General features: G+C 43.2%; 1 protein-coding gene across 4 annotated transcripts in view; it reads right to left on the bottom strand.

Annotated features, from left to right (window-relative positions):
* Window positions 1-27,149, bottom strand: part of LOC112564779 (PDF receptor-like) — a 52,755-nt gene that overhangs the window by 10,774 nt on the left and 14,832 nt on the right. For all 4 annotated transcript variants that reach the window (XM_025239848.1, XM_025239851.1, XM_025239849.1 and 1 more), the window contains exons 2-7: window positions 12,847-12,969; window positions 12,286-12,425; window positions 11,334-11,431; window positions 2,915-3,041; window positions 2,341-2,497; window positions 1,457-1,587 (exon numbers count right to left, since the gene is read on the bottom strand). In XM_025239848.1, the coding sequence (XP_025095633.1) occupies window positions 1,457-1,587; window positions 2,341-2,497; window positions 2,915-3,041; window positions 11,334-11,431; window positions 12,286-12,425; window positions 12,847-12,969 (776 nt within the window). The remainder of the gene's footprint in view (window positions 1-1,456; window positions 1,588-2,340; window positions 2,498-2,914; window positions 3,042-11,333; window positions 11,432-12,285; window positions 12,426-12,846; window positions 12,970-27,149) is intronic.

The raw sequence follows: 27,149 nt of genomic DNA, 5'->3' as shown, positions 1-27,149 counted from the left end.
TGGCGAGCATCTCATCTCTCCGCTCGTGACATTGGCAGATCCCACAGATTGCTTTTCAGTTAAGTCCTGAATAAGTTCTAAAGCGAGACAGTTGGTAGATGAAAGCTTTGTCAAAAACCTAGGAGAATCCACTTCCATCAAACTCCAAATATAGCCGGTGTTTGAGGCGGCGTGCTGCATGGCCAGGTCTGGAAGTAATTTGTGTTATTACAGGAAATGTCTGAAATGATTTGATACGCGGCCATCGGAGGATTTTCTGAACTAGGTCTAATGTGGCAGGAGGCTGAAAGCATGGTTTCCACTATAGCCCGTGTCCCTGCAATGTATACACCGCTTTTAACAAAATTCGCTGAAGATTCGATTGTGACAGAAGTAGGTAACTACAGCACTGTGTAGTCTCTGTATGTCACCACATCAAACTGTCGTGGACATTCTGCTTTAGATCGTGTGCAGTAAATTCTTATTATAAACAGGCAGACATACTGGATAGTGGAGCCATGACCAATGACATTCCTACAGATGACTTCATATGCTTACAGTCCTATAAATGAGTGGACATGATGATGTTCAATAGATGATTATTCACCAACTGTTCCTGACATAGAGATATGGAGACTACGAGTTCAGCGCAATAATCTCAATAAAGGCACAAAGGTCTTAGCACTTCCAGCCCATGAAACCGATCATGTGAATCCGTCATTCCCACCTACTTGCACCTGACTCTGACTTTGATGCTATGGTTCCTGCGAGTGGCTCACTGGGCCAGTCGGCTGTGAGAGCGTTCGTCCAATGTATGTCCATGGAAGAAGTGGCGCTGGAAAGCAGAAGACGATTTAAAGAAAAGTTCTCAGTAAAACTTCTCGTGCACGAAAGCCGTGAGGACGAATAACCGTGATGGAGGCCAAGACAAACAGCTCAGCCTGTTTCACGATTTATTTACAGTCTGAAGTCTGTGTGCTGTTGGAACCTGACACGTAAACAGCCTCCATCTCTCATCTAGCGTTGGTTTATGGGTTCATGTCAGCAGTTTCTCAGCGGTAATCGGTGCTAAACACTAGTCCTGTGACAGACGCCTGAAGGTACGACTCCATCAGAGTACTGTATGAAAGTCCTTCGATCATCCAATGATGCTCTGGTACCACCACCACAGATCGCAGCAGCTGATGGCGGTTTGCATTCTTTCCTCAGCAACAGAAGCAGTTCCTTTACCGCCCTCCGCCGGAGAGTGATTTTGCAAGCCGATGCACATGGCGTTAAATACAAACAGAGCTGATCTCGGAATAATAATTCTGTCGCATCTAGAAATATATTCAGTTATGACGGTTACAGACATACCTGTAAGTGAAAACATTCAACCAGGTATCTCTATGCCTTTGTCAGTCAATCAGTAGATCATCTGTACATCAAACCATCGACCCACTCACACACACACTTCCTCTCTGTGTAACAGACTTACCACGAGGGCGACCAGGATGGGGACAAATATAAGGCAGAAGAAGGGCGACTTGGAGTAGAGCTGCCAGCAGGGCCGAGTGTAGAACGTCTCCATCAGCCCCGCCCACAGACACGTCAGCACAAACGGAATGCCTGCCACAATCATGTTTATTGTATATGATGTTAGTATTTACTAAATGCCTGCCACAATCATGTTTATTGTATAGGATGTTAGTATTTACTAAATGCCTGCCACAATCATGTTTATTCTATAGGATGTTAGTATTTACTAAATGCCTGCCACAGTCAACATGTTTATTCTATAGGATGTCGGTATTTACTAAATGCTAGCAACATTCATCAGTTCGTATATGCGGGCTGGATGCAACACTCAGCAGTTTTAATATAAGGAGGACTGTAGATGACATTCGGGACTTAAGTATGATTTGCTACTTTTACAGATGTCGTCTGGTGTAGTAGAAGTAAATGCAGACATCGTTTACAGTAGCTTAAATTTTATCCCCAAGCAGGACTCGACAAGTGAAAAGATCGGTGCCTGAAATACTTTTAAGAACGCTATCAGTCTAGAAGCCTCTGAAGTGTATGTTGAACACTCAAACGCCAACTTACTCCATCTACTGTAGTTGTTAACAACACAGACTTACCCCATCCACTGTAGTTGCTAACAACACAGACTTACCCCATCCACTGTAGTTGCTAACAACACAGACTTACCCCATCCACTGTAGTTGCTAACAACACAGACTTACCTCATCCACTGTAGTTGCTAACAACACAGACTTACCCCATCCACTGTAGTTGCTAACAACACAGACTTACCCCATCCACTGTAGTTGCTAACAACACAGACTTACCCCACCGTTGTTGCTAACAACACTGACTTACCCCATCCTATGAAGTTGAAGATCTTGAAAGGGGCATCGGAGCGGAAGACACAAACTGCGAGGCGGTTGTGCAGGTAGATGCCCTCCACCAGCATCCAGGCGAAGTTAGACATGAGCGTGTACTGCAGCAGGGCAGTCAGCACCTTGCACAGCCATGGCTGACACAGCAGCAGAATCACAGTAGTCAGTAAAGGTCAGCGGGGTCACGCGAACTGGCTGATGTCTAACTTTGGATCACTTCGCTGGGCCGTAAAGACGCGTAACTCCATGTCTGGCACGGGTTTCGGTCAAGTACAGGTGCCCACAACCATGACAGAATCGTGCGGTTTTACTAAGAAGGTTAGACTTATGGATTAGACATGTTTCAAAATGATGTTTATCTTGTGTCGTTCATGAAAGCTAAAGTAACACGCCAAGTTGCACAGCTCACAATTTCCCGGTGGGAGGCACTGGGACGCGAGAAGTAGGACCATGACGAGCTAAGATCATAGAGTTACCCCATCCCATGAAGCGCTAACAGCACAGACATCTATTTTTTGAAAGCTAAGGCAATGCACCCAAGTTACACAACTCACAATTTCCCGGTAGGAGGCGCTGGGGCGTGAGAAGTAGGGCAGCACCATGACGAGGATGAGAATAAAGCGGAAGATGAAAGACACCACCAGGTGCTTGTGGATGGAGATGCGGCTGCACTGCAGAGACCTGTTAATCGTATACACATTGTAGAGACCTGTTACACATATACACATTGTAGAGACCTGTTACACATGCACATATTGTAGAGACCTGTTACACGTATACACATTGTAGAGACCTGTTACACGTATACACATTGTAGAGACATGTAACACGTATACACATGTAGAGACATGTTACACACACATTGTAGAGACCTGTTACACGTATACACATTGTAGAGACCTGTTATACGTATACACATGTAGAGACATGTTACACACGCATTGTAGAGACCTGTTACACATATACACATTGTAGAGACCTGTTATACGTATACACATGTAGAGACATGTTACACACACATTGTAGAGACCTGTTATACGTATACACATGTAGAGACATGTTACACACATTGTAGAGACCTGTTACACATATACACATTGTAGAGACCTGTTATACGTATACACATGTAGAGACATGTTACACACACATTGTAGAGACCTGTTATACGTATACACATGTAGAGACATGTTACACACATTGTAGAGACTTGTTACACATATACACATTGTAGAGAGAGACATGTTACACACACATTGTAGAGACCTGTTATACGTATACACATGTAGAGACATGTTACACACATTGTAGAGACCTGTTACACATATACAAATTGTAGAGACATGTTACACGTATACACATTGTAGAGACCTGTTACAGGTATACACATTGTACAGACCTGTTACACATATACACACTGTAGAGACATGTTACACATACACATTGTAAAGACCTGTTACACATATACACACTGTAGAGACATGTTACACATACACATTGTAAAGACCTGTTACACGTATATACATTGCAGAGACCTGTTACAGGTATACACATTGTAGAGATCTGTTACAGGTATACACATTGTAGAGACCTGTTACAGGTATACACATTGTAGAGATCTGTTACAGGTATACACATTGTAGAGACCTGTTACAGGTATACACATTGTAGAGATCTGTTACAGGTATACACATTGTAGAGACCTGTTACAGGTATACACATTGTAGAGACTTGTTACACGTATACAAATTTTACAGACCTGCTACACACATACACATTGTAGAGACCTGTTACACATACATGTATACACTGTGGAGACCTGTTACACAAATACACATCGTAAAAACATTTAACACACATGCACACACTTTAGAGTTTTTGAACACATATACACATTGTAAGACCTGTTACACCTACACACATGGGTACACATGCACACACTGTAGACCTGTCATGCATGCCTGCTGAAACGATCAAGCATACTGGCACATATATATGTTACAAAGCATATTTACCATAAAGCATATAGTTCAGTCTATGGATAGTGATTCAGTATTTACTGTAACACATACGCATATGCATACTGGTACAAGATATATATACTTCAATACATGCGTTTTGGAACATATGTTTCTTCCACACATACTATCAAACGCACTGATAACATTTTATTTTACGTGCTCGGGAAGCGTCGAACACAGCCGCACTGCCTCTCTAATGAGAATATTTCGTTTGAAATATTTGCTTGCCGTGTGAGACAAAGAGTCACAGATAGCAGACATGAACACAGACACGTACAAACATACGCACATACAAACACACACGCATGCACACTAAAACACACACATACAAAATCCTCCCACACACACACGCGCAGAGCGACAGATGGAGATAGCGCAGGTCCGGGCAAGGAGCTTACGGAGACACGAGGACAGAGAGAGAGAGCGAGAAAAGGAAAACGCCGGGTGGACTGTTGTCGAAATGAAGTCGCCTGCAATCATTGTCCTCCTATCTTGTCCAGCTCTCAGTCATTTCGCTCCTAAGCCTCTCAACGTTTGCCGACGCTTGTGCAATCAGCGGCAGTAATGCATGTCATTGACCCCAGCGCGTGCTGCACCTCGACCTCGTGCAGGCTGAGCCTGTGGTTAGAGGGTGGGGTGTGTGGTGCACCCACAGTTAGAAGGGGGATGTGTGTGGTGCACCCACAGTTAGAAGGTGTGTGGTGCACCCACAGTTAGAATGTGTGTGGTGCACCCACAATTAGAAGGGGGAATGTGGCTGGTGCACCCATAGTTAGAAAGGGGAATGTGAACTGAAGTAAGAGCAGTTAGAAGGGGAATGTAGGTGGTGCACCGACTGTAGTGAGGACAGAAGGTGGGATGTTTGTGGTGCAGAGGAGAGAAAGCCGATCTTGTTTAGCAGTTTGTTTGGGTCTCAGGCTGGCAGACTCCTAACTTGTAAATTTCCATTGTGACGTCCAGAATGTCAACCTGGACTGAATGCAGTGTCTGTAATCCTGTAATCCTTCTATCAAGAAACTGATGTAAACTTTTCAATCTTGAACTACTTCTACAGACTTAGGTATGCGTATCTTACACGTGTACTTCTAGGTGCGCACGCGTCTGTGTGCGTGATGCACGATGTAAGTTTTTATTTTGTTGACCCCAGTGACCCGTGAAGGCCTCTGTGTGTTGTTTGGGTGGGGAGCTATAGTCAGTATTAGTGTCTGGGAGATAAATATAGTTAAAACTGACACCACAACTGAGTTTTGTAAGATCACACACTTGTGTGGACCAGTGTATACTTGTGAGATCACAAACTTAACTGTGTACAACTTATGTTGTTTCGTTTGATGCATTAGACCTCACAAGAAATGACAAAAGAAAAGATTAACAAAATCATGTTACTATAAATATTGTCTACTTTTCACACTAACCTATCACCCTTTAAAAAGAAATAGTTCAAGCACATTACCAGCCGCACATCTCATCTAGTGGTCTTGTTCGTCCTTTTGTTTGTTTCTCTCTCTGACTTTTTTCAGTATCGGGTTGAGACATCAGACTTTTTATCTCACGCAGGCTCATTCCTCCAGACGTTCCCACCTGAACTAAGTTTATGGGTCTGAGGAAAAGTGAGAAGGGTACCGAGAGAATTGGACCATTTGCAGGCTAGGGGTAGTGTGGGTAGCCAGAGATAGGGAGAGAACAGGATGTGTAAAGAGGAAGAAAGAATTAATATTCTGAGATATAAATCTGTCCCTCTATATCACACACACACACAGCTAGAAAGAACAAAGGAGAATAATTTTTCAATATATTAATGTATTTAGATAGTCGATAGTGAGCTATGTGACTGAGAGAGACTATGAGATAGATGAGAATTAGTTAAGACAGAAACTGAGCTGACACAGACAAAAAAGTGTGGAGCACTCTGCTCCCGGGTTTCTTCTCGTCTCCCCCAACTATGAGCTGCTAGGAATGAACCGCAAGAATTGGTAGGCAATAGAAAATGCTACAGGACATATTTTCAAACAATATTTTATAGGCAAACAGTCAATAGTGCAGAAAGTCACATTATTTTGGAGGGTGGGGGGAGGAGAGGGATAATTAAAGAATCTTGGAGGTAAGGAAGGGGAGGAGAGGGTGCGGTGTTCCAGTGATGTCAGAGGTCAAAGCGGTGCGTCAGGTAGTACTGTTGACACCTAGAACCTGATTAACACCTCTAAGAATGAAAAGAACACGATTTTATTGTGGCAGGCTAGCCACTTTACCTCATTAATCTTCTCGGCGCACACCTGGGTTGCTCTGATCACAAACTGTTACTTTTTAAATCGTTTGGATGAAAGGAAACGAAAAAAGTGGCGGATGGCGAGTGGTTTGTGTGGGAGTGTGTTTCATGAAGCCGCTTTCTGTTTGATATACCGGCCTCATTAAAAGGATCCACTGGTATACATCGATGTACCGGAAATATCTAGATATAAATCTTACTATTTGATATAGAGACGAACATTGGTTATAGAGATATAGAGATAATCAACAGTCGTGTAGTTGCGGGTCAGGTTATAAGTGTCGCTAATCCTAGTCCGTTCGGCTGTTGTGGCTGATGCAATGAAGATTGGATGTTCCAGGTTCAAATTTCGTCTTGGCGCCGCTGTTCTTTCTCTGCATCTTGCATCCCTTTCCTCTAATCCCTTCATTCATCCCATTAGACGCCATTCACCTCTTTACATTCGCTTTGCTTTACTTGCTGGCTCCCATTTCCTACCTCCTTAACACACATACATAAAAATACCACACATCAACACTTGTATCACCAGGCTGTATAAACAACAAGCTAATGCAAGAAGAACAGCAGAAGCCGCACGACCCTCTGTCGGACATCCCACCCCACTCCCACACACGGGTGGCGGCAGCAGCATGGAGAAAGAAGTCACAGTGCCAGGCATAAGCTCCGAGCACAGGAGATGGCAAAACTAAAAGCAATCGCTCCTGTGTATGTCTAGTGTAGACAATGTGGCCGCAGCTTGTGGTCATCACCTTTCACTTGCAGACTAAAGCCATTAGCCTTCAGATTCTAACTGCAGTGATCAACATTCAGTTTCAAATTAATATTTTATTCTCCATTTTCTCCGCGCTCTCTCTTGACATTATCAGGAAGAAAATGATAATGAGAAGCAGGATGAAGCGAAAAGCAGAGAGAGAGAGAGCAAAAAATGAGAGGAAAGAAATGAATGAAGCAAGGGAATGAAGGAAAAAAAGACCGAAGAAAGAAAAAGAAACAAAACAAGAGAGGACGAGAGAATAAAAACAGGAAGAAAGAGAGCAGAAGCATACATGAGAAGGAGAGAGAGTAGGGACTGGTCAGCACAATCTCGTGTTTACCCCGCAGCACAGGAAGCTAACAGCTTAATGAAGGCCAAGATGAAGAGCCCCCGAGAGTCCAGGCGCGAGTATCGACACGTGCAGGGGTCGCCGGGGCCGAGGGCAGCCAGTGCAGGCAGTTCCTGGCTCCACAACATCTTTGGGTGTGGTAAAAAAACAACATGCGCCCAGAATTAACTTCCCAACAAATGACAGATTTCAAGACTCGGCCACTTTGCTGCGTGAAAAATTAGTTTTGTGACCCACACCTCCATGGACTTTGATGTCTGCCGATCAGCCAGTGTCAGGACGGGAAAGTGTATCGACCTGACTTGTCTGTCAGGAATATTACACATCTAGAGATTGGGAATATTAGTGAGCATTATTGTTGTAAACACTAACGATCGAGAAGGTTAGTGGCGACACTAGGATCAGAGCCTATGGGTATACAGCAAGCAAGGAGTTGTAGTAATCAAGTCTGAATAAAATAAGCACACAGACAAGATGTTGGTAGTGTGTGTAGAAAGAATGTGACTGATGGCGCTGATCTTGTGTAGTTCATAATAGACAGACTGATAGACAGGTGTAACTTGTTCATCTTAATATACAGACTGACAGACAGCTGTCACTTGTCCATCATAATAGACAGACTGATAGACAGCTGTAACTTGTTTGTCATAATAGACAGATTGACAGCTGTCACTTGTTTGTCATAATAGACTGACAACTGTCTCTTGTTTATCATAATAGACAGACTGACAGCTGTCACTTGTTTGTCATAATAGACTGACAACTGTCTCTTGTTTATCATAATAGACAGATTGACAGCTGTCACTTGTTTATTATAATAGACTGACAACTGTCTCTTGTTTATCATAATAGACAGACTGACAGCTGTCACTTGTTTGTCATAATATACAGGCAGACAGACAGCTGTCACTTGTATAGCAAGAGTCATGTCTGCAGTGACAATGAATCCCCGGTTCCTGACGAAGGACTCAAAGGTGATGTTGGTGTCACCCACATTGATGTGACTTGGTGGACAAACGAGGGAAGACGGATTTCTTCTTCTCGAATATAGGAGGGCTTCCGTTTTATCAACATTGAGTTTAAGTTTCTTTGACACCATGCAGTCTTTGACTTCATTCATACAGACTTCTATAGTGCTGGTAGCAGAGTGAGACTCAGCTGGTGGAGTGGAGCAGTACAGCTGTGTATCATCAGCATATGATTGATGAGAAATGTGAGACTGAATGCAAGATGAAAGTGGCTTCATATTCAGAATAAACAGAACTGAGCCGAGTACTGAGCCTTGAGGGATTCCACAATAACGTGGAGCAGGGCGAGATGTCTGACCATCAACAAACACAGTCTGTGTCCCATCAGTGAGATAGGAGTTGAACCTCGCTAGTGCAGGTGCAGAAATCCCTTAGAGGGCTGTAATCTATGAAGGAGCAGAGAGTGGTCCATGGTGTCAAATGCATTAGACAGGTGCAGAAGAGTTAAGGCAGAAACATCACCACCTTTAAGGGCAGATGTTCACTTTAATTAAAGTAGTTTCAGAACTGTGAGGAGGTCTATATGCTGACTGAGCATGGGGGATGAGCTGGTACTCTTGTAAGTAGACCCACAGCTGTGTCAAAACTACTTTCTCTATGATCTTTGAGAGAAAAGCCAAGTTGGAAACTGGGCGATAATTGTTCAACACATTGACATCAAGCGTTGATTTCTTAAGACGTGCTTCACCAGGGCATTGGTAAACAATGATGGGAAAACAGCTGATGACAAGCTGACATTTACAATATTTTGATGGAAGGAAGTAAAATATCTAAACACTCAAGAAGAAGACTTGTGGGCATTGGGTCTAACTGGCAAGTTGTTGGCTTGGCTTTCAGAATAATCGCATTTAAGCCAGCATCGGAGACTGGTCGAAATTTGGTCAGAGAGCAACCACGAAGAATATCATAGAAGATGCTGTCAGGCACCGATATCGAGTCCAAGGATGATGGAATGTCCGAAGTCTTGTTAGTAAAATAGTCACAAAACACTTGTGGCAGCTGTGAAGCAGGATAGACAGTGGGCAGCGGCATCACCTTGCTAATTCCAGTAATTCGATTGCAGATATCAAAAGGTGATCTGGAGGAGGTGCAAGTATTTATTTGGGCCTGAAGATATGATGTCTCGGCCTTGTTGACACATTTTGCAACGCTTCGCTTGGCAGCCATATATATAGTGGGATTACCGCGTGATATCACATGCTGTAAAACTGAATCATATGAAAACTTGTTCATTTGTTGAGCACTTGTTAACCTGTAGCGAAACAAGCAGACCTTATCAATATGCGCGGACTGGGTCAGCAGAATTCAGCGTCCAAGATGCAGAACATTATGAGGGAGTAAACATTATTGGGTGGGAGAAACAAACAAGACCTCAAATAGGAAAAAGTTTAGGCACTTTGAATAAGAATAAAGACAGAAAAAACAAGAGGATGATTGTCACGGGGAGGTGGGGCATAGCAAGGAAGGGTGTGAACAAGTGACAGTAAGAGCATGAGTAATACGCTCTTTTACAAATAAGTTAGAATTTTCTAAAAGGGGATATTGGGATGGTATAATTACCCGATAGTAGAATACCATAATTACTCCTCGATGGCTGCTCTTTATTTCCCATAAAGACACGGCAGGTGCGGGAGTGGAGGCTGTTTTCCAAGCAAATGGCGGTAATCACTTTTTGTCTCCAGGATTCCTAAAGTTCATTCGGATTTTGGTCATTTTTCATGTAGATCCCTTCTTAATTCCTTTAAAAAATTGTTAATAGGCACAACAACTAAGCCTAGGAAGGTATGTAAGTCGTGAAGACTTTGTGGGACGAGCGACCTTCCATGGCGTCCATGCTTTTGGCCACAGTGTGTCTGTGAGTTCGCTTCCTCAGGATTGTGTTCTGTATCTCAAGTGTGTGCTTCAAACGCAGAATTCTGAAGAATCATTCTTTTTCCTGAACTGAATTTAAATTACAATACATTTCTGATACTGATCCTCGCTTTGCGAAGGTAAAGTTCACAGGAAAGTCTGGTGATGGCGGGAAGGAAGGAAGCGAACGTATTGACACGAACTATTCAGGTCATGCTGCTTGTGACCTTTGGGTTATAGTGTCTCTAAGGCCTACAACATGCAGGTTTCTATGACAATGTACAGAGTTCATGATCGTTGTGTTCACAGCATATGTTCACCTAGAGCAAACTTCTGAAACTTTCATCCTCACAGACGCATCACCTTTGACCTCTGTATCTGTGACTGAGCTGTCGGCTTCCAAAGTGTAGCAAAACATATATGGTAATTGCATTCATCTCATTTTCATATTAACAGGGCTCACAATCAACTATTTGGTGTGCATGTTTTCTGAAAGTACAGGTCTTTGAGCCTGCCCTAGACAGGGCCTGCAAGAGACAGGTATAGTTTGTCTTTTCTCAGGAAACGAAGGAACGCACAAATGTCAGGACGAGTGAGTGAGTGTTGGGTGACTGATGTGAGTGTCGTGACAATTATCTCATAATAATTAATATTATCTTAGACTCACCTGAACTAGCAAGTGGGTGATAATGCAATGTTAGCCTCACCTGAAATAGCAGAAGATGAACAGAGTGAGAAGCAGGAACACGAGGGAGATGATGCAGGCCGCCAGATAAATTTCGGTCAAAGCTTCCGCCAGACGAATCTGCACAGACGGCATCGACACTGTCGCCATTAGTTCCATCCTCAGTCCGACCTGCTTGTCTTGTCTACACTTACTGTCAAATGTGACAGTGTGACAGTGTGATAGTACCAAATGTACCCAATAATTTAGTTCTCTCATCATTCTGTATTGGTCATAGTTTGGTGAAAGTCTTTCTCAAGAATTGGTTTCCCTCCTGTCTCTTTATTCGTTCCGTTCGTTTCTCGTGATTATTGAAAAAAAATGGTGAGCTCTACATTTTAGAAGAATTTGGTCAACTTTATAAAGGTTTTCTCTTTCATATCGTTTTTCCTCTTTCTCTAATTTTCTTTTTTTTTTTTCTTGCCGTCGTTTACTGCCTGGATTAGCTGGTGACTAGCTGCTGTAAAGTAATGGATAGAGCAAACGGTATTGAGTACAAAGGTCAAAGGTTAGATTTTACTTAAGAATACTTTTTTCATCTTTGTTATTCACGTTTTTGATTTTTATATTTTTCTTGCTATGGAGCGCGCGTGCGTGCGTATGTGTGCATGTGTGTGTGTGTGCATGTGTGTGTGTGTGCATGTGTGTATGTGTGCTTTTTAAACACAAGTATGCATAAGACACGCTGGTGTCTAGCATAAGTTTTCGAGTAGGTTTAAAGTAGGGTTTAGGGTTTAGTTGTAGGTTGTTGTTTTGTCAGAATGACTGAGCAGAGGAAACGTCGTTAGATTGTCGATAACCGCGTGAGGATGTTTGCGCATGCGTAGAATTGGTCAGTGCCAAAAGGTTGTGGGAATACTGGACGAATGGGCCAGGAGGGCAAAGAGGGTAAAGAGGGTAAGACCAGGGAGTCGAGAGGATGTGATGCTACTTACAAAGTCGTCCTGCAGGTCCAGGCCCGGCTGAGGAGTGAAGACAGGCCGCAGTCCATCCAAGTCCAGGCAAGCGCTGTAGTTGGTCCAGTTGCCATGCAACCACGTGCCGTCCGCCGAGCACGTGCGGTGCGAGTGTCCTGCTGAAAAAAATCATTAGCCCCGGATATTAATGTGGAAACAAGAACCCGTGACTGTTCTAATGATCTAATGTTCTAACTCTGTGGTAATTATGAATTATTGTCAAAGTCCCTCTGCCTATCTCTGTCACGTGTGTGTGTTTGTGCATGTAAGATGGAGCCTGTAGACTGTTTCAAAGTGTAATATATTTAACGGTTGTCTAACTTTTTTCGTGTTGATTCTATGGGTTCTTCTTTTATTTTTGTTTTATTTTTATAATATTTTTGCTCAAATTGTTTCTTTGGTATCATCTGTCATTGAAAATGGCCGTATACTTCAAACAGTTTATTTCTTCGTTCGTTGTTATTATTCTTGTTATTGTTCTTACTGTTACTGTTATTGTCTGCTTGCGTGCGTGCCTGTATATTTTGTTTTGTGTTTTACCTGATCCAGCAATCGCATGATCGGGTAGCCCCAAGCTGGTCGGACAAGGACCAAAGACGGTTGTATTTGCAGGTGTAGGTGGCCAGCAGTACAGAGAATCGTTGATAGCTGGGCAGTGAGTTTCTGAGGAGAGACAAACAGAAGATATTGTAACAACTGACTACCCTAGCTTAGAGGAGGGTATCTCTATCGCACAGCTACCCCTCCTCAGACTTGCTGGAACACACCCGGCCTTTCTGTGACAAGGCCACCCTAGCAATGCTCTCAGCACCCCAGACATGGAGGGTCGGGTGGATAGATGAATGACAGATAGGAAGACCCCCAAAGAAGCCGATAATAACAGAAACAGTTTCAAGGGAGGGTAAACCGGTCGGACAGCACGGAGAGTGGATGGGGCTACATGGAGGGAGCAGAAGAGGGTTCGCGATGTCATGACACACAAAAGGTAAGTGTGCAGGTGGTCTGACATGAATGTAGACATTTCTAGAACTGAAAGGGAGCAATTTGAACTTGTATGCATTCACGCTGTAGTTGTTGCCATCGTGGAAGGATTGCCCTGAGCGAACAGAAGGAAGTGAAGTAACAACTTAATTCTCTTTCATTTGCAGGGGTGAAAGGTCAAGCTTTCAACTGACGTGAGAGAAGCCGTGTTCTCCATAAAGCACTATCACAACCAGACCTCGCACAGGAAGAAAGCAAAGTTCTGATGGCTGATGGCACAGACTCGCTTCTGTGATCAGCGTCCCCGGGATGCCAACAGTCTGCTGGCTCCACCCGTATACGGCTTCGCTCAGCACAGAAGACTTGCTAACGATCCACATCTACCCAAGAGGCACTGGACATATCTGCAATGGACCTCTACACACTTGGAACTTCTTTACTTTGAGAAGTCGTTAAGTTTAAGAGACCGTTAAACTGTGAACACATCAAATCAAATGCTTTTCTGTTCACAGAGTATTTTTGTGCTGGGTTTCAGTCCGATCAGAAATTAAGTGTTTGGGGGCTAAAACACTTTGTCTTCTACTCTTTACACGACTTGTAGTTTCGTAAATAGTGATTGTTGGTAGGGAAAAACACGTTTACAGAAGAATACAATAATTGTAAATGTGGAGATAAGCAGATCACATGGTCTTCATTATCCTGTTGGTACAGATGAATTAAGAATTATATCAAAGAAAAGCCATCTTGTTAGGTTTGCTTTAGACCTCCTAGGTAAAGTCGGATGGCAGGGTGTGTCATGGCTGGTTTAACCGAATGGAAAGTTCTCTGTAGTCAATATTTATGTTAGTATATAAGCCCAGTAACAAGTGGTAACACGTAGCTTACAAAAAGGAAATAAAGGGAAAAAGATGCACCACTGTTCTCTAACTTCAAAGCCTAACATTTCTCAACTTAGCTTGACTCTCTGCTCGCCATCTGTTTCTGTATTAGCACGTTGCTACATACACATTATTAGCAAATGGTCTGCTCTGTTTTCAGCAGCACAGGATCCACCGTTAATAAACAATGTGAAACTTCAGTTGACAACAAAGCCCACGTTTTTATTTGAAGTAGCTAAGCTAAGGTGGATTGGATATTTCCAGGTGATAGCTACTTTGCCTCCTCTTTTGTATGTGTAGTGTTTGCACTGTTGCTAGTGGCTGTTGATGTTATTACTGTGGCTCTTTCCTCAACTTCTGCTGTCTTCTTTTTCTTCTTTCTCATCATCATCATCATCATCATCATCATCATCATCATCATCATCATCATCATCATCATCGTCGTCGTCGTCGTCGTCATCATCATCATCGTCGTCGTCGTCGTCGTCGTCGTCGTCAGGAACATGGTGGTAACAGACTAGACTTTTGCAGGCCGTGAGATTCGCATCTGTAGACAGAATGGCAAGATAATTCTCTCAGTATTCTTAGACTTGATTTTCCAGTGAACTTGCCAGCGCTTGTTCCACTTGATTATATTTCTTCCTAGTGCCGGTCGACACTCCGTGTTACTGTTTGGCCAACTCTTTCTTAGTGCTTCAACCACCCTCCTTCCTAGTGCTTGAATCAGTGTTTGAATCACACTCCTTTCAGTACTTCTACTGCTGGTCGACCTTCCATGTGCTTGACCTACTCTTCCTCGTGCTTGACCGGTATTCAATACTACAAATATTGCAACTCCACCTCAAATGTTTATGCAAGCAGAGGCAGGCCTCTCTTGGGCAGATCCAATCACAAGACGGTTTACATTATCCCGAGATGCTGACGACAAGTGAAAACTGTTCAACCAAAAGCTATAGACAAGTCTAGAGAGTAAGCAGTGGTCACATGACAAGATGGCCGCCCCGTGTGGCTGTTTGGGGACACGAACTGGTAACTGTGCTTTGACAGCTAGTCTGACGAAGAACTCACAGAAACTCCTGCCTACACCTACTTCTGTGACGACTGTGGTGTAGAATCAAATACCATCAGATACAATAAACGGCCCTGCACTTCAGTCGCTGTATCTCAGCCTCATCGACACCATCCTAACGTTTAACCGTCAGTGTGGTTCCGCGTTGTAGCCATCAAAGATAAGAGTTGTTTGAAGAGGATGATGAAGATTGCCACCAGCAAGATCACTGGCTTGCCTCTAAGGCCATTAGGTGGTCTGTGCACCAGGACTTGAGGTTAGAAGCTATCGGCATCATCGCATACCCCTCACCCACTATATCACAATTAAAAATGCTACCTGTCAGCCGCACATGGAAGCAACTGGTCGCCAAGAAGAGTGCTTTTACCAAGTTGATCACACCAACTACGATAGCACTCTTGAAGAGAATAAACAAATGAACCTGGTGATGTGTGTGAGAGAGATAATCATTGCTGGATGATGGGGCTTAAGTTGGAGTGTAAGTCTTGTATGGGTGTGTCAGGTGTGACCGTATGTTTAGTTCAATTTTTGAACATTACAAAGGAACATTACTATCTCTTTTGTTAACACAATAAACATGTATTATCCTCACGATTCAGCCACACTGATGTGGGTAGGTAAGGAGAACACCCGGCGTTCCTTCCATAACTGTGAGTTTTCCCCCACTTTTCACAGAAAACCCAGTTGGCGTGCATGTGCGGGAAATTAATTTTTCGAATTAGCACCTCATCTACTCGAGGCAAGGAGACTTGCTGTGGACTGCTGTGAGTGGGTCATTTATCACAGGTTCACCATATTTTCCACTCTGTTGATGAGGCCCAAGAGCGTGCTCCATAGCGCTCCATTAAGCGGTCGTCGCGCTGTTTTAAGGAAAGCGGAAAATATTCCACAAACCGACATCAACACAAGATGGCGAACGTGTGGTGCTGCACACCAGACAGTCGTGCCTGCAGACATGTCTCTCCATCTCTCGCCCCGCTGCAGCCGATGAGCTGCTGGAAGCCGTTGCCTTATTTTGTCTGTGACCATCAGTCATGGAGGAGCAACTCGCAAGCAACCGTTGCAGGGAGGGGCTAGAGGAGGATTTACGTTTCCAAAGCTAGTAAGTTCTGATGTTCATTAAATCTGCCGCGTGCAGACATCGAGGCTCTTCTGAAGAGACATCTACACTCCATTGTTGGCGGACGGTCACATTACTGCCTGAGCATGTGATACAGATGGATTCATCTCCCTAACCCATCTCATGGTAGCATTAAAAATATCTCACGTGTATGCATGAGTCGTGTGTGTGTGTGTGTGAACTCATAAAATATTGTTAGAGCTACAGAAAGATTGTTATGCTTCTCTAGCTACGATAATGTCTTCGGGTCGTCAAGATTGCTTTTCTAGGATCCTACTTATACTAAGTTCTCAAGAAGAAAATTGTTGTGAAAGGTTTTTGTTATTGTTCTCGAATTTAATGATAATAATGGCATCAATGGATGGAGTCAATGTTTTTAAGGTCGTGTTCTGTCTTATTCTATCTGGCCGTGTTTAGTTGTCGACATGTCTGACTGTATTTTGTTGTATCTAGCTTCACCAAGAAATATTTCGATGTCTCTTGCAGCATGCCGTATCTTTTTTTGTCTAGATTCCTCTTGCTGTGCCTACATCTGTGTAGCTGCATCTAGCCCTATGGTCACCAGGTATTGTGCTCCAGGACACGCCTAGATAAGCCCTGTTCACTTATCAACGCCATGACTAGACGAAGCAAAAAGATTGATGATGTGTTCACAACATGGCCAAGCCAATATCTTTTAGATGGACATCGAGAAGTTTCCAGTTATTAACTTTAAGAGAATCCATTGACTCAAAGCTGAGTGGCACCACGCACGTACTCGCCCCATCCACAGCCTGACTGTCGGCAGTGGGATGCCGAAGCAGGGTGTTCGACGGACTGCGTAGAGAAGACAAGGGCTAACAAGTTAAAATTTACAAACACACAAAATCCAGAAAAATAAAGCATATAAACCAAAGAAATAAAAGGGATCCATAAAAATAATGAATCTGCAAAGTCCGCATTGAAAGACACTCGCTTTACCTACTATAGCTATAGCAGTTAGCTATTGAAGTACTGAATTTTCATTGGACACCACAGAAGAACAAAATAAAAGACAGTGTGCGCATGCGTTGCAGACGTCAGTCAGATAGCTGAAGACCCAAGAACGGAGGAAAAACAACAGTTCCCCTTTTCACTAGCCTCACGTCTAATAAATCTCATGTCCAACAAATAAAACTGCTCTGGTAATGTTTCTATTATAGATTTCCGTTTTCTCATTTCCTTTATATCCGTTTCCTGGAAATCAGTATCGATCTGCAACAAAACAAATGAATAAGTTGAAAACCGATCCTTTCTTTCACTGCTAATTGTCAAAGTTGAACAAGCTGAGTACCTGGTCAGGACAACAGACAAAACAAAATATAAAATACTCAAACGCAATGGTGAACACAGTGTGCTAAATCGTAAAACCCATATGTCCTAAGTGCACTAGTATGTTCTAACTCATGCAAACTGACCAGCGTGGGTGGACACATTGGCTCAAATATCAGACAGTCATGTGAATACATTTGTCTTGGTGAATTGATGATACGAGACACAACCAAATACTGAATAGAGAGCCAAAGATTGAAAAGACACAACCAAAAAGTGCAAGATGTAGCTAAAGGACTGAGTAGAAGCAGCAAGAAGACTATAAGGCTACTTGTGTGATGGAGGACACCTGGCCTGTTGTAGTGCTGGAGTGAGAGAGTGGTAGAGTCAAGAAGAAGCGCTAAAGCTAGACCTTCGTAATAAAGACAACAATAATTAAGTATATGTATATTTTAAATGTTTCTATTTGTGTTTTGTGTGATCATTTGCAGCTTCCGTGAGGAGTTGTTCACTCTTGATAGCATAACTGAACACCGCATTTACTTTTAGCGCCGTTTTCAGCACTGTCATTATCGTTTTGCAGACCTTATAAGATTTAAGTTTTTAAAATTTTCCGTTTTTTACCTGATGAAGGAAAAATTCCACCAAAAAAAAAAATGCATCTCAGCCATTAATAATGGAAAATCCTTTTGAAATAGTTAAAGCGTTAGTGCTATAATATGGCGCTTTAGATGAGGGACTAGAAGCGAAGTGGAGGCGGAGTTAATGTAGTCCATTACTCAAATAACTCAACCTTATTTGTGGACTACAGCCATTGCTGTAATGCAAGCAGGTCCTGGCAAGATGCTTTGCCATGCCTAACGTCGTAGTACACTGTTAGCGTGACGTAAACCACTGTTAGCGGCGCTCGTTGATCGCTGGTACGAATCGCGTGCTTACCTAGAGGTTAATTAAATAACGGATTGGCTTTGGAAGCTTACATTTACAGGTTAGGCTTATATCGCCTATATCTACTGATATCTGCAAAAAAGCAAACCATTCAGGTCTGTAGTTGTGCTGTCAACACCATAGATAGTAGCTTGCTGTCGTGAAGAGTGCTACCCCGAGTAAATGTCGGACTTCTCGAAACACTCCTGCAAACGTACGCAGTTCGTATATTTAAGATATAATTCCAGTTCTCCCATAGGCTGAAGCCTTCACAAGATAAATGTATTCATGTACAATCCAAACGTCTAGATTTGTTTTCGACAATTCGTTTGGGAAATAGTATCTCGCACTGAACAATAGCCAATCTTTAGGAGACTGACGTGTGCTCCACGAGACTTTTAGTTGAACAACATGTTTTGAGTGGCAGTCTTATGGATGAACACTGTTGGTGTCGACTCCACGAGAGACCTGAACTTTCCCCTGCAAATCATTTGTTTGGCCTCTGAGCGATTCACCGCCGTGCTCTTGATGGCCAGCAAGATACGGGACCGATGATCATGGTGATAAGCCAGGCTGGTACTTCTACCTGCACCAGGCTGTCAACTTGCATAATAGTGAGGAGCCAGAACTCGCTGTGGTGCTCCCTCGTGCTGGAAGCGAGCTCACCTCTTAGAAAATGGCAAAATCGGGGTTCACGCCACGGGCTCCTGCATCTTTTTTTTTCTTGCTGTGTGAACACAACCTACTCGCCTTAATACTTTGTTAGCACTGTAAACCTGGAGAAGGCTGGAGATGTTTCTGTTTTATGATGAACGAAACAAACCTGTGCTCGTGCAAGGCGATCTGTAAGTGCGTACGCATGTGTGTCTGAGTACCTGAGGGCACCTCTTGTGAGTCAGCTCGTCCATACACTCCAATGCATTATACGACGATGAGCAGTTTTATGTCAACTACAGTAAATGCGTTTGTTTGCAAGCATTGTAATCAAGTTTGTCCACAGTTTAGTTTTTCTAAAAATAAAGTTGATTCTTTGTGTAGGACTATGCGTTTCCTCTTGGGTTTGATAGTTGCCATTGTTCTCTCTCTCCTTCCTTCGTTTCTTGAGATGCGAGTTTTGATGTGATATATTTTCGACACACTAAATACAGCAATGACACACTAAATACAGCAATGACACACTAAATACAGCAATGACACACTAAATACAGCAAAGACACACTAAATACAGCAATGACACACTAAATACAGCAAAGACACACTAAATACAGCAATGACACACTAAATACGGTAATGACACACGAAATACGTAAATGCAGCATTTCCACTAAGAGTATAAAGTACACCAACAACGATATTATAGGTAAGTACACATCTGTGTTGGGAATCAGACATACATCCCTATCGACGTTGGACCAGGTCGGAGGAGCTGTGTGTGATGGTCTCACTGAAGGCCAATGACCTTTGCTGTGGACTTCAAGACGTTGGAGCGTTGGTCAACACACCTAAGACAGTTGTAGTCCGGTTTGACAAAATATTGCCAAGATGTTTGCCAATACATTATCACATTGGAGCACTTCAGACGGTAAGCGCTTCGGCACAAATAAAATAGCCTCCAAGCAGTTGTTTCCCTTTTAGTCAAGTTCTTAAGGTACAAATAACGGTCGGGGACAGTAATTTCCTTTTGCTGTGATTTCGTTTAGTTTCATATTAAATCAATTCGTTACATTTTACATTTTCCATCTTTCCAAGAGATATCGCTATTGTCGTCCTCTTATTTTCTAAGTTACTCTTATGAATAAGAAACTTCAAGAAATAATATTCAATACCAGATTAAAAACATAATAATACTGTGTCAGATTTTTGGAAGGTGTGGACAGCCTTTTGACAGACCCTCAACTGTAGCAGCTACAGGTGTAAGGTACAGTCGCTACCACCAGCAGGCCATCAACGCGGACTGACAAATAGTCGACACACCTGCCTGAAGGTTTTTATAACCATCGATGCAGACTCAGAAATAGCCGAATCCCTGCCAAAACCTTTAGTATTATGATGCAGTTGCCTGTAACAAGCTTGTGGACCTTTCGTTGTGACTCCGGTGCAAGGCAGTCAGAGGACACCGAGACGTGATCGTCAATGATGAGGTGGACACGTGACTGGCATCACCAGACCACAGCGCGGACCAGTGTCCAGTCATGTTTATGTTCATCTTCACATCGTCCGGGAATCAAGTCTCCACCGCCACTCCCATAAAATAAGATGGAAAAAAGATCTCGAGGTTTGTTTCCGCTTGAGCAGGTTTATCACTAACTACATCTCACTCACATTCAAGCATCCGCACACCAACAGCTTGAGTCCAACGTGTTCCTGCAATTTCCGGTCCTTGTTTTGATTGCGATGTGAATACACTGGATGAACTTGATAACAAATGCAAGTACAATTCCTTCTCCGGTCATTCTCACGTGTACATTTGTTAGTCTTTCCGCTATCTGTGACATTAATGAGTGTGGATTTATAGCAATGGACTTGGATTGTCGAATACAAAACAGGAAAACAACAAAGCCCTACATCTAGATGAGCGGGTACAATAATGAAGGCTGTTGAGTGCAATGGTCGTTAGATGACTAGACACTGTATGCCTTGTAGTACAGTAGTACCTCCTCATTACACAGGACACAGGACGCCCTCCAGCGCCACCATCCGCCAATTCTACACACAAAGCTTACTGTCCGCCATGCTTAATAAGCATAAAGTAAAAGAATGTATTATAAAATGAATTAATAATTCATATATTTTATTTTTATGACTCACTGCACTTGTGCACTTCTTTTTAAATCGTCAACACGCGCGTTCTCTGCACCACTCCCAACACAATCCCATTATATTGAGATGGCAACCCGCAAATTATGGGCCTCTAAACCCGCGTGTGAAGACCGACTGTATAACTTTCTGAGTAATGGCTTGATGAGAACACTCAGTTGAAAATGTATTTCATTGATTAGCATGCATGAAGTCAGAGCACGTGAGCTAACCCACCGCGACACTCACAACCTGAAAGGTTTTATAATTACACACTTCACTTCAATTTTCCGATACCCTTATAAGTGCTTGAGGGCGTGGAAAGTTCACAAGAGGTTGAAAATGCTGGAGGCCGAGAAAGATTCATGAGTCCTAATCATTTATCTCCCACTCAAGCCTGTGACCGTTTTAAAAATCCTGTCTTAGGCTAAAAATAACTTCGTTTACGTGCAATTCTGTCATTTTTGCAGTTGTTCACCTTTCCTTTGAAGTTACTCAGCTGAGACAAGAGAAGCTCCTTGCGGAAGTGAAGACGGACAATGACTTTGCTCACAATGTGAAGTACAGTGTAATGAGAATCACCATCCGATTTTGAGATGAAGATGGCGGGTTTCAATTTGTGGCTGGGGTAGGTTGATGTGGTGCAGAGAGATTATTTCCCGGGTTGCTGAAGGTTGTGTTGTGTTCAACAAAGATGAGTGATGCAAAGAGGAAGACTTTCCAGCTTTCGATAGACACGACTAGCTTTAGAGCATCCTCCCAATCAGCTCCGTGTTTGCGATTTGAAGACAATTTTTTGTGTTTTACTCTCTCTCTCTCTCTCCCTTTTCTGTGTCTTCACTGCAGGTCCACGACTGTTTGCCAAACGAACTTGCATCTCGCTGTAACGAGCTCTTTGATCCGAGGAAAATGACAGTAACACGCTTTCATTAGAGGATTAAATGGTCTCTCGGGCGTGGAGAGGATGGACTCATTTTTCCCACATTGAGACATGAGTTTATCGGACACCATTAACAGTTTGGTGATCCGCTCACTCTCTTTTCTACCTCCACACACACACACCCACTTCCCATACACACACGTACACAAAGAGCGCATCTCTATGTACAATGACACAGACACAATGACACAGACACACGCACACACACACACACACAACATAACTCACACGCGCGCGTGCTTGTATCTGACTATGGGAAAAACCGAGAAAAAGATGACAATACAGACTTTATTTATACAGCTCTGCACTCATTACTTTTGTGCGTGTGAGTGGGTGAGTGGACTTTAAATGGTCTGATGGACGTCTATTCCATTGACTATTCTCTCTCCTACCCCTGGTATACTTGCAAGATGCCGGCTGAGAATGTAACAACAGGATTCCGTCTGCTGCCTGAGCAAACCGTGGCTAATGGTGAGGCCAGCCAGCAGACCGACCCACGGTTTCTGCGATTCTCCTTGTTGGTCGTCTGCTGCCCTGTGGGCGCATGTGGTGAAGTGATTAGCAGGCTAGTCCATCTCTTGCTGTCACCCGAGTCTCGCGTCCCGACAGTCACATCCAGCAGCTGAAGGAAAGCCTCGTGCTCAGGTGTTATTCAGCTCCAAGGAAACCCTCGGGGTCATCAATTGAACTATTAAATCAACATGTACAGGGGCACCTCGGTAGTCCAATTGCTACGGGCTCCAACATTCCGGTCTGCCACCAATATTTTCCAAATAATTTTGCTTGGACACTAGACCACTCTGTGTCTGTCACCTACCCGTGACGATTCGGGGTGAGTGGAAGGGTAAAGGTTATCTTGCTCCGATTTCAAACAGTAAAGACATTTCTTGGTGACGATACCCTGTGTTTCTAACATATACACAAACTTATACTTAGGGTCATCAGGGCAGCCAAGAAGATTTCTAGTGCTGAAAGTGAAGAGTAAAACTAATAACAAATAATATTAAAAGAGTGCCAAGTATACGAGTGGCAATCATTTGCATTCAGTATGAGATAGATAAGTTGACGATACCAACAATAAAACATACAGGAGCCATCAAAGTGACTGACTTAGCGACAGAAATAAAAGGAACAGTCTCAAATAATGGCAGAGATGTAGAAGTTATTATTGGTGTGGATAAATGAAAAACAGATAACCTGAAACAAACCATATCTTTATATATGTCATACTTTAAAATACTATAATGATACAAGTTAGCTATTGCCGGAAGCAGTTCAATACGTGTAATTACTTCTTACTGGCAAAATGTGTTCAGAACTCGAACTGATCGGCATCTGACCAGACTTTCAGTGGATTGTGATCGAGGCCCCAGGTACCAATGTATTATGTAAAATTATTTATACTCCTCAGTTTCAGTCTCGTCACAGGTTTACTCTTATCTCCCTCATAAACTTCAAGTTATTTAAAATATTGTTTATACTTCCGTAACAGGCACCAAAGATTTATTTGTGAGCTATTTCACTAAATACATCCCTAAAGCAGCAACAAATGCGAGATACCATGCAAGAACATCAGCAAGGGTAGCAGTGGCAGACAGCTGGAAGACAAACTTCTAAAAAATTGATAGTTTTGAAGCGAAACAGAGACTTGCACGCAAGTTATTTCTTCAAAAGGTAAAAATATTAAATTATTCTCCGAGACTTACACAGTCACCTCGAGGCTTGGCCGCTTGGGTGGGCGACCATGACTCTGGGTCATCTCCAAACAAACAAACAGAAGGTCAAATGAAACTTTGCACCCGGATGTATAACCTTGTGGAGGGATTGTGACAAGTGCAGGAAGAGGTAGGAGGCCAACATTGCGACACTTGTGGGTAGTAACAGTGCCGGGTGCCCACCCAAGCCTCGGAGTGGGCAGCCGGTGAATAGTACACAAAATTACCGCCGGGCTCTGGCCTCCAGGGGAAAGAGCAGCAGTTCCGCCACCATTAGGAGGACAGGATATTCATGAAACCGACTGAACAGCCAGACATTTGTAAAACAGAGTGGGAAGACCTTCTGAGACATCTTGCTAGTAAGCCAAAAAAAAAAAAAAAAATGGTGATCCTGGTTCTGCCAAATGTGTGAATGGCCTTGCTTTGACTCACCAAAATTCTCCTCAGCTAATATCCGTCAGTCGGGCTGGCCTCAAGTATTCCCCCCATCCCAACCCTTCTTTCAGAAGAAACCGACAAAAATCGACACACACGGTAAAGGAGAAAAAGGTTTTGGCATGGCGACCTTTCACGTCTGCAAAATCTGTTGGAAGCGGCAGTCTAAAGGTCTGATGCACGCGGTCCGTTCTGCTCGATAGCAAGAAGGAATTGAGAGTTGTAAACCTGTGGAAAGGTTGTCTCCTCTTTTCACAGCCCTTTCAGGGTCCATCGTCTGCCAGATCTCACCCCGACCGGTCCTCACACCTAGTGCTGTGATTGGCTGCCGAAGTCAAACGGTTTCCAAGAGGTCCACGGGTGATTAAGGGGCAAACCGGAGTTTCCGGTGACCTTTGCACTCCACCTTGCTAAACTTGGAAAACGTTCAACGATATTTGCCCCGTCAATGGAGTCTTCACATGAAAGTAGACCTTAAAATGTTTGAAAAGGGACACTAAGAACATAAACTCCACACACTCTTGTAAAGTTACTTTGAGGATCAGATGTCGCTTTATTTAATAAAGCTACTATACAAATCTGTTGCAGCATGAAAGTGAGTGGAAGAATTAAGGGAATTGAGGGGATGCCGGGTGGAGAGATAGAGAGCAAAAGATAAAGGAAACGAAGATGAGATCAGGTGTTGCGAAGCGTGACGCAGATCATAAGTCGACTACAAAGGCGGCCGCGGGGCTATAGAAAGGTCGGGGGATGAAGGAGGGACATGAACAGGGCTGCGTGCTGCATGCTGCACGAGCGTGAGATGACGTGGGCTGCCGGCCGACAGGACAGGAAATACAAGCTCACCATTCGTGCCGGTCCTGGTGTTGGCACAATCTGCTTCATCGTCATGCTCCAAGTCATCGCCTTTGTGTGGCGATGAGGCGCACTCCCGATATCTTTGTGTCGTCATGTCTGCCTGTGCTCGTGTTTGTGCTTAGACGGCATGCTCCACTCCATTGTACACTCCCCACCCCTCCCAATAAAGACTTTACTTTCAAAATTTCTCGAGCCCTGTTCCATTGTTAGATGTGGGAATATTATTTGTCCACCAACACTACTCATGTCGTATACTTCTCTCGCGTCATCTTCTGAATAGGCACATCGAAGTTTTCATCACATTTATCGATAAGTTTTTGCGTGGCGACTTCACATATTACATCTTGTAACATTACACCATCTCGGACATCGCAGGTCTTACTGCACAGCTAACCCTGTAACACGATGTAGGACATTGGCATTGGGAACTACAACATGTAGGAGATCAGAGTCATGTGACACACTTTACGACATTTGAGATCATAGAACTGCATCCACTTATGGCATGATCCATGAGACGAGAGCATTGTATACACATCCATCCAGGATAGAAAAGTGAACTTCAAGCTGGACCACAGACTTCAACTCTCCGCCATTGTTATATGACGGTACTTGTAATGATTCCCCATGGATGGATGACGTTACTTTGACTGACGTCTATTAATGGATGACGGCACTTATGATGATTCACCATTAATTTGTGACGTCATTTGTCTCTCTCTCTTTCTGTTCCTTTCCATTCTTCTTTATTTTTTGTTCTTACTTTCTCAGTGCGGAAGCAGCTCTCTTTTAAAGTGAAGCAGATCCCATAAATTAAGTTATAACTTGATATTGACCCTTTCATGTGTCATCTTCAAGTGTCATACCTTAAACATAACTCCAAATTTTGACAAGAAAATTACTTTAAGTTTCTTTCTTCCACCATCACCACGATCATTCCGTATTTATTGATTTGATTATATTATTGTTGCAACATGTTACAGAATTGCGAACCGTCACGCCACAGGTTTGCAATCTAAATGATGTCACAAAATGTAACTTGTCCAAGAAAAAATATTCGAACAACACAATATCTTTGTAAGTAAATAAAGATGGAGCAGACCTAGAGCTGGAGGAGTGGTGTTTGTCGATACTGGTTTACTGCGGATTCTGACCTCTAACAGCATTCGATCGAAAATGAGAGGAGCAGACGACAAGTTCCTCGCAGACGCACATCCCGCACTTCGGCCTCTTTGAGTCAAGGAGAGGGAGCAGCGAAATGGAGAGAAAACCTTTCAGAGAATTACCGAGACTGATGGCACAAGATGGACGACACAAGATGAGGATAATACGTGAATATTCAGATTTATTAGCAGGACCGCAGTTTCCAAGAAGATTAGATGATTGTTTGTAGCCAAGCCCATATCTTCATCAGTGTTTAACACAAATATTCCATTAGTTGCATTTAGAACTTGAGAAAAAAGTATATCTTCATTAATAAATTGACTAATGCCAAAGTTAACATCGGCAAGAAAAAGACCTGTCTTCAAAATCACATATCATGGAGAAATCTGCCTGCGTAAATCGTGAGGAAAAGCGAATCAGAAAATAGAAGCCATTTGTCAACTCCAACATTTACTGGTTTTGTTTAGCCCAGAGAGCGTTAGAGTCGCAGACATCTGGCACATCTGCTGGCTTCACGACCTGATTTATTATAGAAACCAAACACATGCCAGGACAAAGGTCAAACGATTTCCTTTAAAATGAACACACGCGCAAACACCCTTTATTCTGAGTCTTGCTTTTGTAAGTGTGGGAGGGTTGGGGTAGTAAGGAGCTGGACTTGCTTTCTGTA

This window comes from Pomacea canaliculata, linkage group LG5, assembly GCF_003073045.1.
Source record: "Pomacea canaliculata isolate SZHN2017 linkage group LG5, ASM307304v1, whole genome shotgun sequence".
In the NCBI taxonomy this organism is placed as follows: domain Eukaryota; kingdom Metazoa; phylum Mollusca; class Gastropoda; order Architaenioglossa; family Ampullariidae; genus Pomacea; species Pomacea canaliculata.
This window is presented reverse-complemented; position numbering and strand designations above follow the sequence as displayed.